At 46.4% G+C, this 13,344-nt stretch overlaps 1 protein-coding gene across 1 annotated transcript in view; it reads left to right on the plus strand.

Annotated features, from left to right (window-relative positions):
- The window catches only part of KIF22 (kinesin family member 22), a gene marked incomplete at both ends in the record, with an annotated part of 54,619 nt that overhangs the window by 35,377 nt on the left and 5,898 nt on the right, over positions 1 to 13,344 (plus strand). Inside the window, 5 exons of the mRNA XM_080704091.1 lie at positions 8,821 to 9,016; positions 11,947 to 12,074; positions 12,163 to 12,317; positions 12,756 to 12,965; positions 13,042 to 13,272. Of these exons, the coding sequence (XP_080560217.1) occupies positions 8,821 to 9,016; positions 11,947 to 12,074; positions 12,163 to 12,317; positions 12,756 to 12,965; positions 13,042 to 13,272 (920 nt within the window). The remainder of the gene's footprint in view (positions 1 to 8,820; positions 9,017 to 11,946; positions 12,075 to 12,162; positions 12,318 to 12,755; positions 12,966 to 13,041; positions 13,273 to 13,344) is intronic.

The raw sequence follows: 13,344 nt of genomic DNA on the forward strand, positions 1-13,344 counted from the left end.
ATGGAGAACTTAGACTGTTGAACCCTTAATAGCAGAGCATAAGCAACTGATCTAGCAGGCCTTTAGCAATCACTATGACCTGCTGAGGTGCTAAGCCGGTCTCCTAGGCTTGGACACGCTACACAAAGGAACACATATTGGCCTTGGGCTCGTCAAGAAGTGAGCGCAACGTGATCAGCCAGTGTGGTCCAGATCCATAGAACAGACCAGAAGTTGCAGCAAGGTGGACTGGAACTGAAGACCTGCGACCCACAAAACGACCCCGCGCAACAACTTCTGAGGCAAGAAACTGAAGATGGCCAGCCATTTACAACAATCCCACTTCTAGGAAGCATCTTCCTAGCCATCTCATCACATCTCTGCCACCGGAAACAGAGAACACTGAATCCATCCCACAGATACTTCAGGACGAATCGGTCGGGCGCCTCGATTCGTACTTGAGGGGAGAAAAATGAGCCAAAAAGTGCGCACTAACGCAGACCTACGCCTAAGCCCCGACTAACGCGAGGTGCGGGGAGCCCGGGGCCAGGAGGAGCTCGGCGGCCGCGCACGCACAGCGGCCGCCAGGCGCCCGGTTTGCACCGGAGCGCACGGCGACGTCAACGGCCGCGCGGCCGGCGTGCGCGCGCACGCGCCCTCCGCCCCGCGAGCCTTCTGCGCGCCGCCGGACCCGCGGGCCAACCCCAGAAGGCGGGGCCGTCGGCAGCCGCGAGCAGGGACTTCCGGCGGGGAGCAGCTGTGATTGGTGGGTCGCAGGCGGGGGCGGGGCGCCGGGTAATTCGAATGGCCCGGCGGGCCTGAAGGAGGGCGTGGGATGGATGCGGCGGGCCCGGCCCGGCTGAGGCGAAGCGACATGGCGGCGGCCACCTCAGGTACGCCGGCTCGGCAGACTGCGGGGTCATGTCTGGGTAATGCGCCGGGGTGCGGCAGGTCCTCCCAGAGTCCCGATGGCGCCGGGGCGGGGAGGGAGAAGGTAGAGGTGTGGGGTGAGGCGCGTCCGGCCTCCGCGCTCTCTGCCTCCTGCTGTGGGCTCGGGTCGCGGAGCCGGGCTGAGACCCCGCCGCCTCTCCGCCTGCCGTGAGCCCGGCACACTTCCCTGAAGCTTCAGTGTCTTCGTCTGTGAAGTGGGCGCAGCGACCTCACCTCTGCAAGTTACTTGAGTAATCAAGAGAAAAATGGCTACCGCTCGACCGTAAGGACGAAAAGAAAGGCGCTGGTTGCGTGTTCGGGGGAGGCTCCTGTGCAGGACGTGGGTTTGGGCGCGGAGAGATCCCCGGAGATGCAGGCCACCCAGGTGACTGTGTACGTTGACAGCACAAGACGCGCTGAGATCACAGAAAGGAAACTAGCGGACTGTTCCTTCCCCTCTAGTCGTGGACGTGAACGCCGTTTTAGGGCTGGAAAGGCTGTCAGGACACTTAGAATCTTGTATACGACTATTTGCTTATATGTGCCTCTCCTCTCTTCCTGTAGACTGAACTGTGATCAGTGATAATGAAGGGCACTAAATAGCAAATTATTTGAGCTACTTACTGTTTGTCAGGCCCGTGGAGGGGGGACATGTAGGAGAATGCCTAACACATATTGGGCCCTTTTATTGAGTGCGAGGCACATACATTTTATGGTAATGAGCCATTTAATGCCCATACAATAATACTAGGTGGTACTGTTTGACCTGGTTTTTTTGTTTTTGTGGTACTGGGGTTGAAACCCAAGGGCCTTCTACCTTCGAGCTACACTCCCAGACCTATTTTATATTTTATTTGGAAACAGGGTCTCATTAAGTTGTTAAAAGCCTCACTAAGTAGCTGAGGCTGGCTTTGAACCTGCATGATCCTCCTGTCTCAGCTTCCCAAGTACAGGGATTACCACACCCGGCTTGTCCTTTTTTTTTTTTTTTTTTTTGCGGGTCTGGGAATGGAACCCGGGGGCATTCTACCTCTGAGCTACACCCACTGCCCTATTTTTTATTCTTTATTTTGAAACCAGGTCTCACTGAGTTGCAGAGGGCCTCACTAAGTAGCTGAGGCTTTCCCGAACCGCGATCCTCCAGGTCTCAGCCTCCCGAATGCTGGGATTACAAGCGTGCGCCACCACACCCGGCTTTTGTCCTTGTTTTTGACATGAGGAAACTGAAACATAAATGTTTGGTTAAATCTTTGGCAAGCCGGGCATGATGGTGCACACTTGTAATCCTAGCATTTGGGAGGCTGAAACAGGAGGATCACTGTTCCGGGACAGTCTCAGCTACTTAGTGAGGCCCTTTGCAATTCAATAAGACCCTGTTTCACAATAAAGGCTAAAAAATAGGGCTTGTGGTGTAGCTCGGAGGTACAATGCCCCTGATTTCACCCCCGGTGGTGGTGGGGGGAATAGCTTACCCTTGGTAGATTTGAGACAGTAGGATCATAGGTTCAAGGCCAGCTTCAGCAATGTATGGAGGCCCACAGCAACCTAGTGAGACCCTGTTTCAAAACAAAGAATTAAAAAAGGGTTGGGGTTTGGGGGTATAGCTAAGAGGTAGAGAGCCCTGATTTTAATCCTGTACCACAAAGGGAAAAAAAAAGTTGTTCAAAGTTAACTAGTAAATGTGGGGTCTGAATTCACATTCTCAGGCAGTTTCATTCTAGAACCTCTGCCCTTAACCATTAATTACTGTTGTTGTTGTTTTATTTTTTTGGTATTGGGGACTGAACCTGGAGGCATTCTACCTCCAAGATACATCTCAATCCCTTCTTATTTGTTTTTCTGTTTGTTTATATTGTGGTACTGGGGATTGAACCTACAGGCGTTGTATCTCTGAGCTACATACAGCACCATCTGTTTTTTGTTTTGAAATTGGGTTTTGCTAAATTGCTGAGGCTGGCTGTGAACCTGCAATCCCCGTCTTGGCCTCCCAAGTACTGGGATTACTGGTATGCACCACCACACCCAGTTTTTTTTTTTTTTTTAATTGGTGCACTGTGTTCATACATCGTAATGGGATAAAAAAAAAAAAAAAAACTTTTGTAGACATACATGCACACATCGCCCAGTTAGCCCCTACCTGATCCCCACCCCGTTCCCTCCCAATCCCTCCTTCCCATGCTTGGCTTAGTGGTTGACATCTAGTATTAGAGCAATTTATCCAAAATTAACAATGATAATCTCACATAACAGTTTCATTTGTCTGATACCAAGCTTTTGATGACTTAAAGATAATATTTCAATATTTCTTTTTGCTTTCTTACCAGAGAATATTTTTTTTTTAGGTGAAGCTATCATACATTTATTTATTTATTTTCAGAAAAAATCTATCCTAATATGGAATATGGACTCTAGATACCCAAAACAATCTCGAAAAAGAACAAAGCTAGAAGGTGTATATTTTCTGATTTCAAGCCATATAAAGCTACAATAATTGAAACAGTGTAGTACTGTTATAAAGGCAGATATATAAACTATTGGAGTTAAATAAAAGCCTAGAGATAAATTCTTCCATATATCACCACACCCAGTTTAATGAAGCCCTCCCAGACTATCACGAGCTAATTTCAGATTTCCCTAAAAAAAAGTACAGAAAATTATAATAGTTGTCTATAGTGATGCATGCTTATAAACCTAGCAATTGGGGAACCAAGATAGAAGGATCTCTAATTCAAATCCACCAACTTGGTTTGCCAAGTTACTTATTCAATGTCTCACCAAGTTGGTGAGGCTGGCCTCAACCCTGCGATCCTCATACTCAACCTCCCGAGTATTGGGATTACTTGGATCGGTACCCAGCTAAGCTAGTAATGATCCCTTTTTTTTCTCCTCTCTCTCTTTTTGGTGTTGTTGGTGGTATTTGGGATTGAATCCAGGGCATTCTAACTCTGAACTATACCCAGTCCCATTTTGTTTTTTAGTTTGATGTGGGTCTTACTAAGTTGCTGAGAGCCTTACTACATTGCTGAGGCTGGCAGTGAACCTGTGATCCTCCTATCTCAGCCTTCCAAGTACTGGGATTGCAGGCATTCGCCACTGTGCTCCATTGCAGTGAGCCACTTTAATGGTAAAAAATGAACAAGGCAGCTCAGCGTAGTGGCACATCTTGTAATCCTAGTACTTGGGAGGCTGAGACAGGAGGATCCGGGTTCATGGCCAGCCTTAGCTACTTAGTGAGGCCTTCTGGAAGTTAGTGACCCAGTTTCAAAATAAAGAATAAAAAATTGGGCTGGGAGAGTAGCTCAGAGGTACAATGCCTGTAGGTTCAATCCCCAGTACCACAATATAAACAAACAGAAAAACAAGAAGGGGTGGGGATGTATCTTGGAGGTAGAATGCCTCTAGGTTCAGATCCCAGTACCAAAAAATTAAAACAATTCCCAGCACCACAAAAAAATAAAATAAAGAACAAGCCAATGATCATTGTTTGTTCATGCATCAAATTTTATTTATTTATTATTTATTTATTTATTTATTTATTTTTGTGTTGTGGTTCAACCCAGGGACATTCTACCTCCAAGCTACACCCTCTAGCCCTATTTTGTTTGAAAGAGGTTTTTGCCAAATTGCTGAGGGTTTCACTAAGTTGCTACGGGTGGCCTTGAACCTTCTTTCAGCCTCCCAAATATTGGGATTACAGCTTTGCACCACCATATTGGGCCATTCCTTAAATCTTCATTTGTTAATCAAGTGCTCCCTGAGGGCCTTCTTTGTCCTGGCATTGGGAACAGAAAGGCTAAACCTGTTCTTACAGAGTTCACAGTGAGGTGGAGAAGACAAAGACACAATTACAGTGGAGTGTGATGGGTGCTTGGTGCTTGGGTGGAGGAGCTAAAGAGAGCAATAGGTACACCTGACAAAGTCTGAGTGGGGGTAGTAAGAGTCACAAGAGAAAGTTTTTAAAAGAGAATGAAGATTTGATTGCATACCTTTATCACTTGGGAGCTGGAAAAGGGGTAACAGTAAAGAAGATATTCCAAGGAAAGAAAATAATATGTACTAAGGCCCAAAGATGTGCGGGAACTTGATGTTTCGTAGGAATTGAAGTAAATTATATGGTTAAGAACTTGCAAAACAAGAAGGAGAAATGTAGGATCAAAACCAAGCCTCAGCAATTTAGCAAGGTACTCAGCAACCAAGCAAGATCCTGTTTCAAAACAAAATTCAAAAGGGCTAGGAAGTATAGTTTAGAGTTAGAAGATCCCTAGGTTCCATTCTCAATGCCATAAAAAAAAAAAGAAGGAGAAAGAATGATTGGAAAGGAGTAAGACTGGCCACAACAGGACCAGTCAGGAGGCTGTTGAGATTGTGAGACCTTGTGCAAAGGTACTATAGTGGGATGGGGAATTATGAGCTCAGTAAGAGATATTTAGCTGGGCCTGGTGGCATATGTTAATAATCCCAATACTTGGGAGACTGAGACAAGAGCATTACAAATTCGAAGCCAGCCTCAGCTACTTAGGCTATCCACAATTTAGTAAGACCTTTGTTTCAAGTTAAAACAAAAATAAGGTTGGGGAGAATGTCCCTAGGCTAAATCCCTGGTAACACACACACACACACACACACACACACACACACACACAATTGCTGGGAATGGTGGTACAAGCCTGTCATCTCAGTACTTGGGAGGCTAGAACAGGAGGATCACAGGTTCATGGCCAGCCTCAGCAACTTTGCAAAGCCCTTTGCAACTTAGTGACCCTGTTTCAAAATAAAAAATAAAATAGGGCTGGGTGTACATGTCTTTTAGAGAGCAGAGGAGGAGAAAGTTACAGAGAAATGGGTAAGGGTTCAGTTTAGGACAGGGTCGGCTTGAGGTACTTATCTAAGAGAAGATACCAGGATAACACCTTGGAGTGTGGATCTGTAGCTTTGGTATGGAAATGCTGAACAGGAGATGAAAATTCAAGCCAAAAGCACAAATGGCCATGCCCATAAAATGATTCTAAATGGTCTCGACTATGGGGTGCTTTTGTTCCCTTACGAAACATTTGGAAATGTCTTGAAACACTTTTGTTTGTTACATCTTCTAGGCAGAGGTGGGAAATGCTCTGGTAGCCTACTGGGTATGGGTTATATACCCTACAATGCACAGGACAGCCCTAAACCAAGAAATTGCCCAACTTCAAATGTCAATATCGAGAAAGCTAAGAAACCTAGAGAGAGGTTAGGAGGAGATGGAGAGAACATTTTTTTCCCCCCAGGTTTGGGGATGGGACCCAGGGGCATTTGACCTCTGAGCTACACCCCCTGTCCTATTTTTTATTCTTTATTTTGAAATAGGGTCTCACTGAGTTGCAAGGACCTCACTAAGTAGCTGAGGCTGTCTGTGAACCACAGTCCTCTGGTCTCAGCCTCCCGAATGCTGGGATTACAAGCGTGCCTGACCACGCCTGGCTTGGAGAGAACATTTAAGAGCCTGTTTCAAAATAAAGAATAAAAAATAGGACTGGGGATGTAGCTTGGAGATACAATGCCCCTGGGTTTCATCCCCAGTACTGCAAAAAAAAAAAAAAAAAAAAAATACTGGAAGACCAGGCATGGTGGTGCACACCTATAATCCCAGTATTCCAGAGGCTGAGATAGGAGAATTGCAGGTTAAAACCCAGCCTCAACAACTTAGTGAGACACTCAGTAACTTAGTAAGACCCTGTTTGAAAGTAATAACAGGGGCTGGAGGTGTAGCTCAAAGGTAGAATGTCCCTGGGTTCAATCCCCAGTACCAAAAAATAAAAAACAGAAGACTGATAGAAACTGAGGAAGCCAGGCGTGGTGGCACACGCCTATAATCCCAGCATTCGGGAGGCTGAGACCAGAGGATCGCGGTTCGCGGACAGCCTCAACTACTTAGTGAGGCCCTTTGCAACTCAGTGAGACCTGGTTTCAAAATAAAGAATAAAAAATAGGGTAGGGGGTGTAGCTCGGAGGTTGAATGCCCCTGGGTTCTATCCCTAGTACCATAGAACACAAAAAACAAAAACAAAAAAACAGGCATGGTGGGAAACGCTTATAGTCCCAGTATTTGGGAGGCTGAGACAGGAGGATCGTGATTCGCAGATGGCCTCAGCACTTAGTGAGGCCCTCTGCAAATTAATGAGACCCTGTTTCAAAATAAAGAATAAAAAATAGGGCTGGGGTATAGCTCAGAGGTAGAATGCCCCTGGGTTCAATCCCCAGTATTGCAAAAGAAAGAAAAAGAAAGGAAGGAGGGAAAGAAAGAAAGAAAAGAAAAGAAACTGAGGAGGAGGAGAGTGAATGGCATGGTTACCAAGGGACTTGTGTGTCTTCCAAGAGTGTTGAATACTGCTGGTAAATCAGATGGGATTGGGCTGAGTGTGCCAACTGGATCTAGTAGGAGATGTCATTGGTGACCTTGCTGATAGTGAGGGCACAAGCAAGTTGCAGGGGTTGAGGTGTGAGTATCAAGAGAATGGGTATAATAATCATAATGACAGCTAACACTTACTGAGTCTTGCTGCCAACACTGTGCTAAACATTGTATGTACATTATTACTTTGAATCAATTTTATGAGGATACTGCTTTGTGTTTTGTGGTACTGGGGATTGAACCTAGGGGCACCCCTAAAATATACTCTCAGCCACTATTTTATTTTTTATTTTGAGATAGGGTCTCACTAAGTTGCTCAAACTGGCCTCAAAGTTGTACTCCTGTCTCAACCTCCCTGCCTCCTGTACTAGGATTACAAGTGTGCACCATTATGCTCAGCACACAAGTTGTTTTTGCTTGTTTTTTGAGGTGTTGGGGATTGAACCCAGGGGCTTTCTATCTCTGAGCCACACCCTCAACTCTTTTTATTTTGAAAAGGTCACACCCTCAACTCTTTTTATTTTGAAAAGGTCTTGCTAAATCGCTGAGACTGACCTTGAATCTGGGACTACAAACTGCCCCCCTCCACAACACACACACACACACACACACACACACACACACACACACACACACGGTGTTGGGAACTGAACACAGTATCTCACTAAGTTGCTGAGGCTCGTCTTGAACCTGTGATCCTCCTGTCTCAACCTCCCAAGTACTGGAATTACAGGCCTGTGCCACCCAATGCTGGCATCATATCATGTCTTTTAATCCTTAGAACAACCCTATGAAGCACTGGTCCACTATACCTTGGCAATTCAAACTGACCTCCAGTAGCTAGATCTGGGAGCTGGTTAAAAATGCAAAATTTTATAGCCGAGCGTGATGGCATAAACTTGTAATCCTAGTAATTGGGAAGCTGAGACAAGAGTATCGCAGGTTCATGGCCACCCCAGCTACTTAGTGAGGCCCTGTTTCAAAATAGGCCAGGAACTGAAGTTGAATCAGAAATTTTCTTTTTATGTTTTTCTTGTACTGGAGATCACACCCAGGGACATTCTACCTCTGAACTATACTTCTCTATCTCTATCTCCATCTCTCTCACTCTCACTTTCTCTCTCTCTCTTTTTTATTGAAAACAAGGTCTCTTTAGGTTGCTGAGAGTCTCACCAGGTTGCTAAGGCTGTCCTCAAACCTGCAATCCTCCTTTCTCAGCCTCCCAAGTACTGGGATTACAGGCATATGCCACCACATCCAGCTTGAATCAGAATTTTAACAAGATCTTTCAGGTTATTGTGTACAGATTAGTTTGAGAGGCTTCTGTACCCCACTGGACCGTACTGGTAGAGCGGGGAAGGAACTGGGTTGAGCTTTTGGGTGATACCCACAGCATAATCTGGGATATAGAAAGAGCTTTCCCCTAAGTAAACTGTGGTCCCTGGGCTTCCCAGCAAAGTTGGTCCCTGCTTCCCTGTGCTACCACCATGTTTTATACCTAAAACTTGTCTTCTTTCCTTCAGGAGCTGGTCGCTGTCGGCTAAGCAAGGTGGGGGCAAGCCGGCGCCCACCTCCTGCTCGAGTAAGGGTGGCTGTGCGACTGCGGCCATTTGTGGATGGAACAGCTGGAACAAGTGAAACTCCCTGTGTACGAGGCATAGACAGCTGCTCTCTTGAAGTTGCCAACTGGAGAAACTACCAGGAGACTCTCAAATACCAGTAAGATTCAGTCTTCCCCTCCCCTCTCTTAGGCCTGCCCACTTTATCACTTGTCCAGGTCCTTTCCTAGACCTGCCTCCTCAGATCCTGCTTCCTCTTTAGCACAGCTTTGTTCTCTGAGCCTTCATTTGCTCATTCAGGAAATGTTCATGAGTTCCCACAGTTACAGGTCCTCCGAGGGGCAAGTTAAAGGCTAAATCAGACATATACAATCATTCACAGTCTTGTGGAGAAATTAGCACAAAGGGAAGAAGGAGAAGTAAAGGGGAGCAAGAAGCCGGGTGTGGTGGCACACGCCTGTAATTCCAGTACTTTGGGAGGGTGAGACTGGAGGGTTGCAGGTTTGCAGCCAGCCTCAGCTACTTAGCAAGACCCTCTGCAACTCAGTGAGTGAGACCCTGTTTCAAAAATAAAAAGACTAAAAATAGGGCTAAGATGTAGCTCAGAGACACAATGCCCTTGGGTTCCATCCCTAGTACCACCAAAAACAGAATGCCACTGTTGAGCTAGGCATGGTAGTACATGCTTGTAATCCCAGCATTTGGGAGGCTGAGACAGGAAGATCGCAAGTTCACGTCCAGCGTCAGCTACATAGCAAGACCCTCTGCAACTTAGTGAGATCCTATTTTAAGATAAAGGGAGAAACTAGGGCTGGGGTGTAGCTTAGAGGTAGAATGCCCCTGGGTTCTATCCCTGGAACCGGAAAAAAAAAAAAAAAATGACACTGTGGACCTAAAGTTCAAACTCCTTGGCTTGGCCTATTTTTTTTTTTTTTTTTTTTGATGTGGTACCAGGGATGGAACCCAGGGGCATTCTACCTCTGAGCTACACCCCCAGTCCAATTTTTTATTCTTTCTTTTGAAACAGGGTCTCAGTAAGTTGCAAAGGGCCTCACTAAGTAGCTGAGGTTGTCCTCGAACTGCAATCCTCCTGTCTCAGCCTCCCAAATGCTGGGATTATAAGCATGTGCCACCACACCCAGCTCATTTTCTGTGTGTGTGTATGTGTGTGTGTGTGCGCACACGCGCATGCGCGCGCGCGCACATGTGGTACTGGGGATTGAACCCAGGGGCATTTTACCTCCAAGCTACACTCCCAGCCCTATTTTTTATTTTAATTTTAAATTTGTTGGTACTAAGCCGGGCGTGGTGGCGCATGCTTGTAATCCCCGCGCTTGGGAGGCTGAGACAGGAGGATCGCATGGGTTTGAAGCCAGCCTCAGCTACTTAGGCTTCCAGCAACTTAGTGAGACCCTGTTTCCAAATAAAATATATATATTAAAAAAAAAAAGGTCTGGGAGTTTAGCCCGGAGGTAGAAAGCCTCTGGGTTCCACCCCTAGTACCACCAAAAAAATAATAAATTCGTTGGTACTAGTGATTGAATCCAGAGACATTCTATCTCCAAGTTATACCCCCAACCCAATTTTTAAATTTTTATTTATTTATTTATTTATTTTTGTGGTACTGGAGTTGGAACCTAGGGGCATTCTACGTCCAAGCTACACCCCCCAGACCTATTTTTTTCATTCTTTATTTTAAAACAGGGTCTCACTAAATTGCAGAGGGCCTCACTAAGTAGCCGAGGCTGGCCTTGAACCTGCGATCCTTCAGTCTAAGCCTCCCAATTACTGGGATTACAAGCATGTGCCACCATACCTGGCCCAATTTTTTATTTCTTATTTGAAAACAGGGTCTCACTAAATTGCTGAGGGTCTCTCTAAATTGCTGGGGCTGGCTTCAAGCCTATGATCCTCCTGTCTCAGCCTCCCAAGTACAGGGATCACAAGTGTATGCTACCACACCTGGCTTATTCTTTATTTTGAAATAGGATCTCACTAAGTTACAGAGTACTCACTAAGTAGTTGAGGCTGGCTGCAAACCTGCAATCCTCAGTCTCCCAAGTACTGGAATTACAAGCATATACCACTACATCTGGCTTGACAAGGAGTCTTTTTAAAGTTTTATTGTTTATATATTGTCCATGGCTGTTTTGGACTATAGTTGCAGAGTTAGTGTTTGTGAAAGGAACTACATGGCCATTGAAAACTAAAATGTTCACTAGCTGGCGCTTTACAGACTTTCCTGGCTCCTATTTGGTGGGTTCAGTAATTTGGCTTCAGTTTCTTCCCAGCCTTATCCTGTTGACGCATAGTAAATTCTCTGCTGTAGCCTAAGCCACAACCTCTGTCAGAGTGTAGTGAGTGAGCTACAGGTGTGCTGAGTCTAGTTAAGTCATAAGTAGCATCCTTGTATCTACCCCATAATGGTGTATAAATACTACTCTGTATATGTTGCCATGTAAAGAAGAGTGGGAAGCCTGTCCTTTTTTTTTTTTTTTTTTTTGTGGGTCTGGGGATGGAACCCAGGGGCATTGGACCTCCTAGCTATACCCCCTGCCCTATTTTTTATTCTTTATTTTGAAACCGGGTCTCATTGAGTTGCAGAGGGCCTCACTAAGTAACTGAGGCTGTCCGCGAACCGCGATCCTCCAGGTCTCAGTCTCCCAAATTCTGGGATTACAAGTGTGCGCCACCACGCCTGGCGAAGCCTGTCCTTTTACACCATGTCTTGTCTATGCGCTATTATTCTACACTTAGAATTTCATTCTTTCTAGCAAAATCTTTCTCATTCCAGCAGAATCAATTATTGCTAGCATGTTCTGATTTTTTTTTTTTCCTGACTCACAGCAAAGTATGGGTATTTGTCTATCCTGCTAGATTGTAAAACTTCCAAGAGCAGCAATATCAGATTCATTTCAGTTTTTCTAATACCAGTACAGAGACTGGAACTGAGTAGGTGTTCCATAGATGCTTTTAAGGTCCTTGAGCAAGAAAAGGTAGAAACTTTCTTTTAAACTGAAAGCTAATATCATCTGGGTGTTAACAAAATCCCCTTCTGATGCCTTCCTTCCCTTTTCTTCCTGCCTGCAGGTTCGATGCCTTCTATGGGGAGCGGAGCTCTCAGCAGGACATCTATGCAGGCTCAGTGCAGCCCATCCTACGCCACTTGCTGGAAGGACAGAATGCCAGTGTGCTTGCCTATGGTCCTACAGGGGCAGGTCAGGGAGCCAGAAGGGAAACATTCTGGGCCAGAAAGAGGAAGGGGAAGAGAGAAGAATCTCACAGCTTTCTCTACTCTTTCCCCAGGGAAGACACATACAATGCTGGGTAGCCCAGAGCAACCCGGAGTGATTCCCCGAGCTCTCATGGACCTTCTACAGCTCACAAGGGAAGAGGGTGCTGAGGGCCGGCCATGGGCCCTCTCTGTCACCATGTCATACTTAGAGATCTATCAGGAAAAGGTGAGGCCCTTTTTCTGGTTGTAGTGGGAAGAAACAAAGGGCCAAAGAAAGGGTTCTAAAACATAAAGCTCTAGCGGGGCGTGGTGGCACATGCTTGTAATCTCCGCGCTTGGGAGGCTGAGACAGGAGGTTCAAAGCCAACCTCAGCTGGTTTAAGAGACCCTGTTTCCAAATAAAATATAAAATAGGTCCAGGAGTGTAGCCCAGAGGTAGAAGGCCCCTGGGTTCCATCCCCAGTATCACCAAAAATAATAAATAAATAAATAAAAATAAAACATAAAGCTCTGCTCTAGCTAGGAGTTAAGGCAAGACCTGGAAAGACAAGTTGGGATAGCAGATGGCACAACTCTGAGAATTCAGCAAAGAAAGGGAGATTGATTTCCAGGAAGTAGCAGCTTATGTATGGAGAATTGGCCCTACCTGTCACTCCTCAAACAGGTTTTAGATCTCTTGGACCCTGCATCGGGAGACCTGGTGATCCGAGAAGACTGTCGGGGAAACATCCTGATTCCAGGCCTCACACAGAAACCCATCGCTAGCTTTGCGGATTTTGAGCGGCACTTCCTGCCAGCCAGTGGAAATCGGACTGTAGGAGCCACCCGGCTTAACCAGCGCTCTTCCCGCAGTCATGCAGTGCTCCTAGTCAAGGTTAGGCCTGTTGACAAAAGTGAAGAAAACCTGGGAAAACCCTGGAGCCTGAGTCAAGCCCTTGCTCTTCCCCCAGGTGGATCAGCGGGAGCGTTTGGCCCCATTTCGACAGCGGGAGGGAAAACTCTACCTGATTGACTTGGCTGGCTCAGAGGACAATCGGCGCACAGGCAACCAGGGCCTTCGGCTCAAAGAGAGTGGAGCCATCAACTCCTCCCTCTTTGTACTGGGCAAGGTGGTAGATGCGCTGAACCAGGGCCTCCCTCGTGTGCCCTACCGAGACAGCAAACTTACTCGCCTATTGCAGGTTAGGCCCACTCGTGCCAAGGACAGCAGGGCCTGGAAAAGAAGGTTCTTAGGCCTGTTGGGCAGGGGGAGC

This window comes from Muscardinus avellanarius (assembly GCF_963383645.1).
Source record: "Muscardinus avellanarius genome assembly, chromosome: 10".
Classification (NCBI taxonomy): domain Eukaryota; kingdom Metazoa; phylum Chordata; class Mammalia; order Rodentia; family Gliridae; genus Muscardinus; species Muscardinus avellanarius.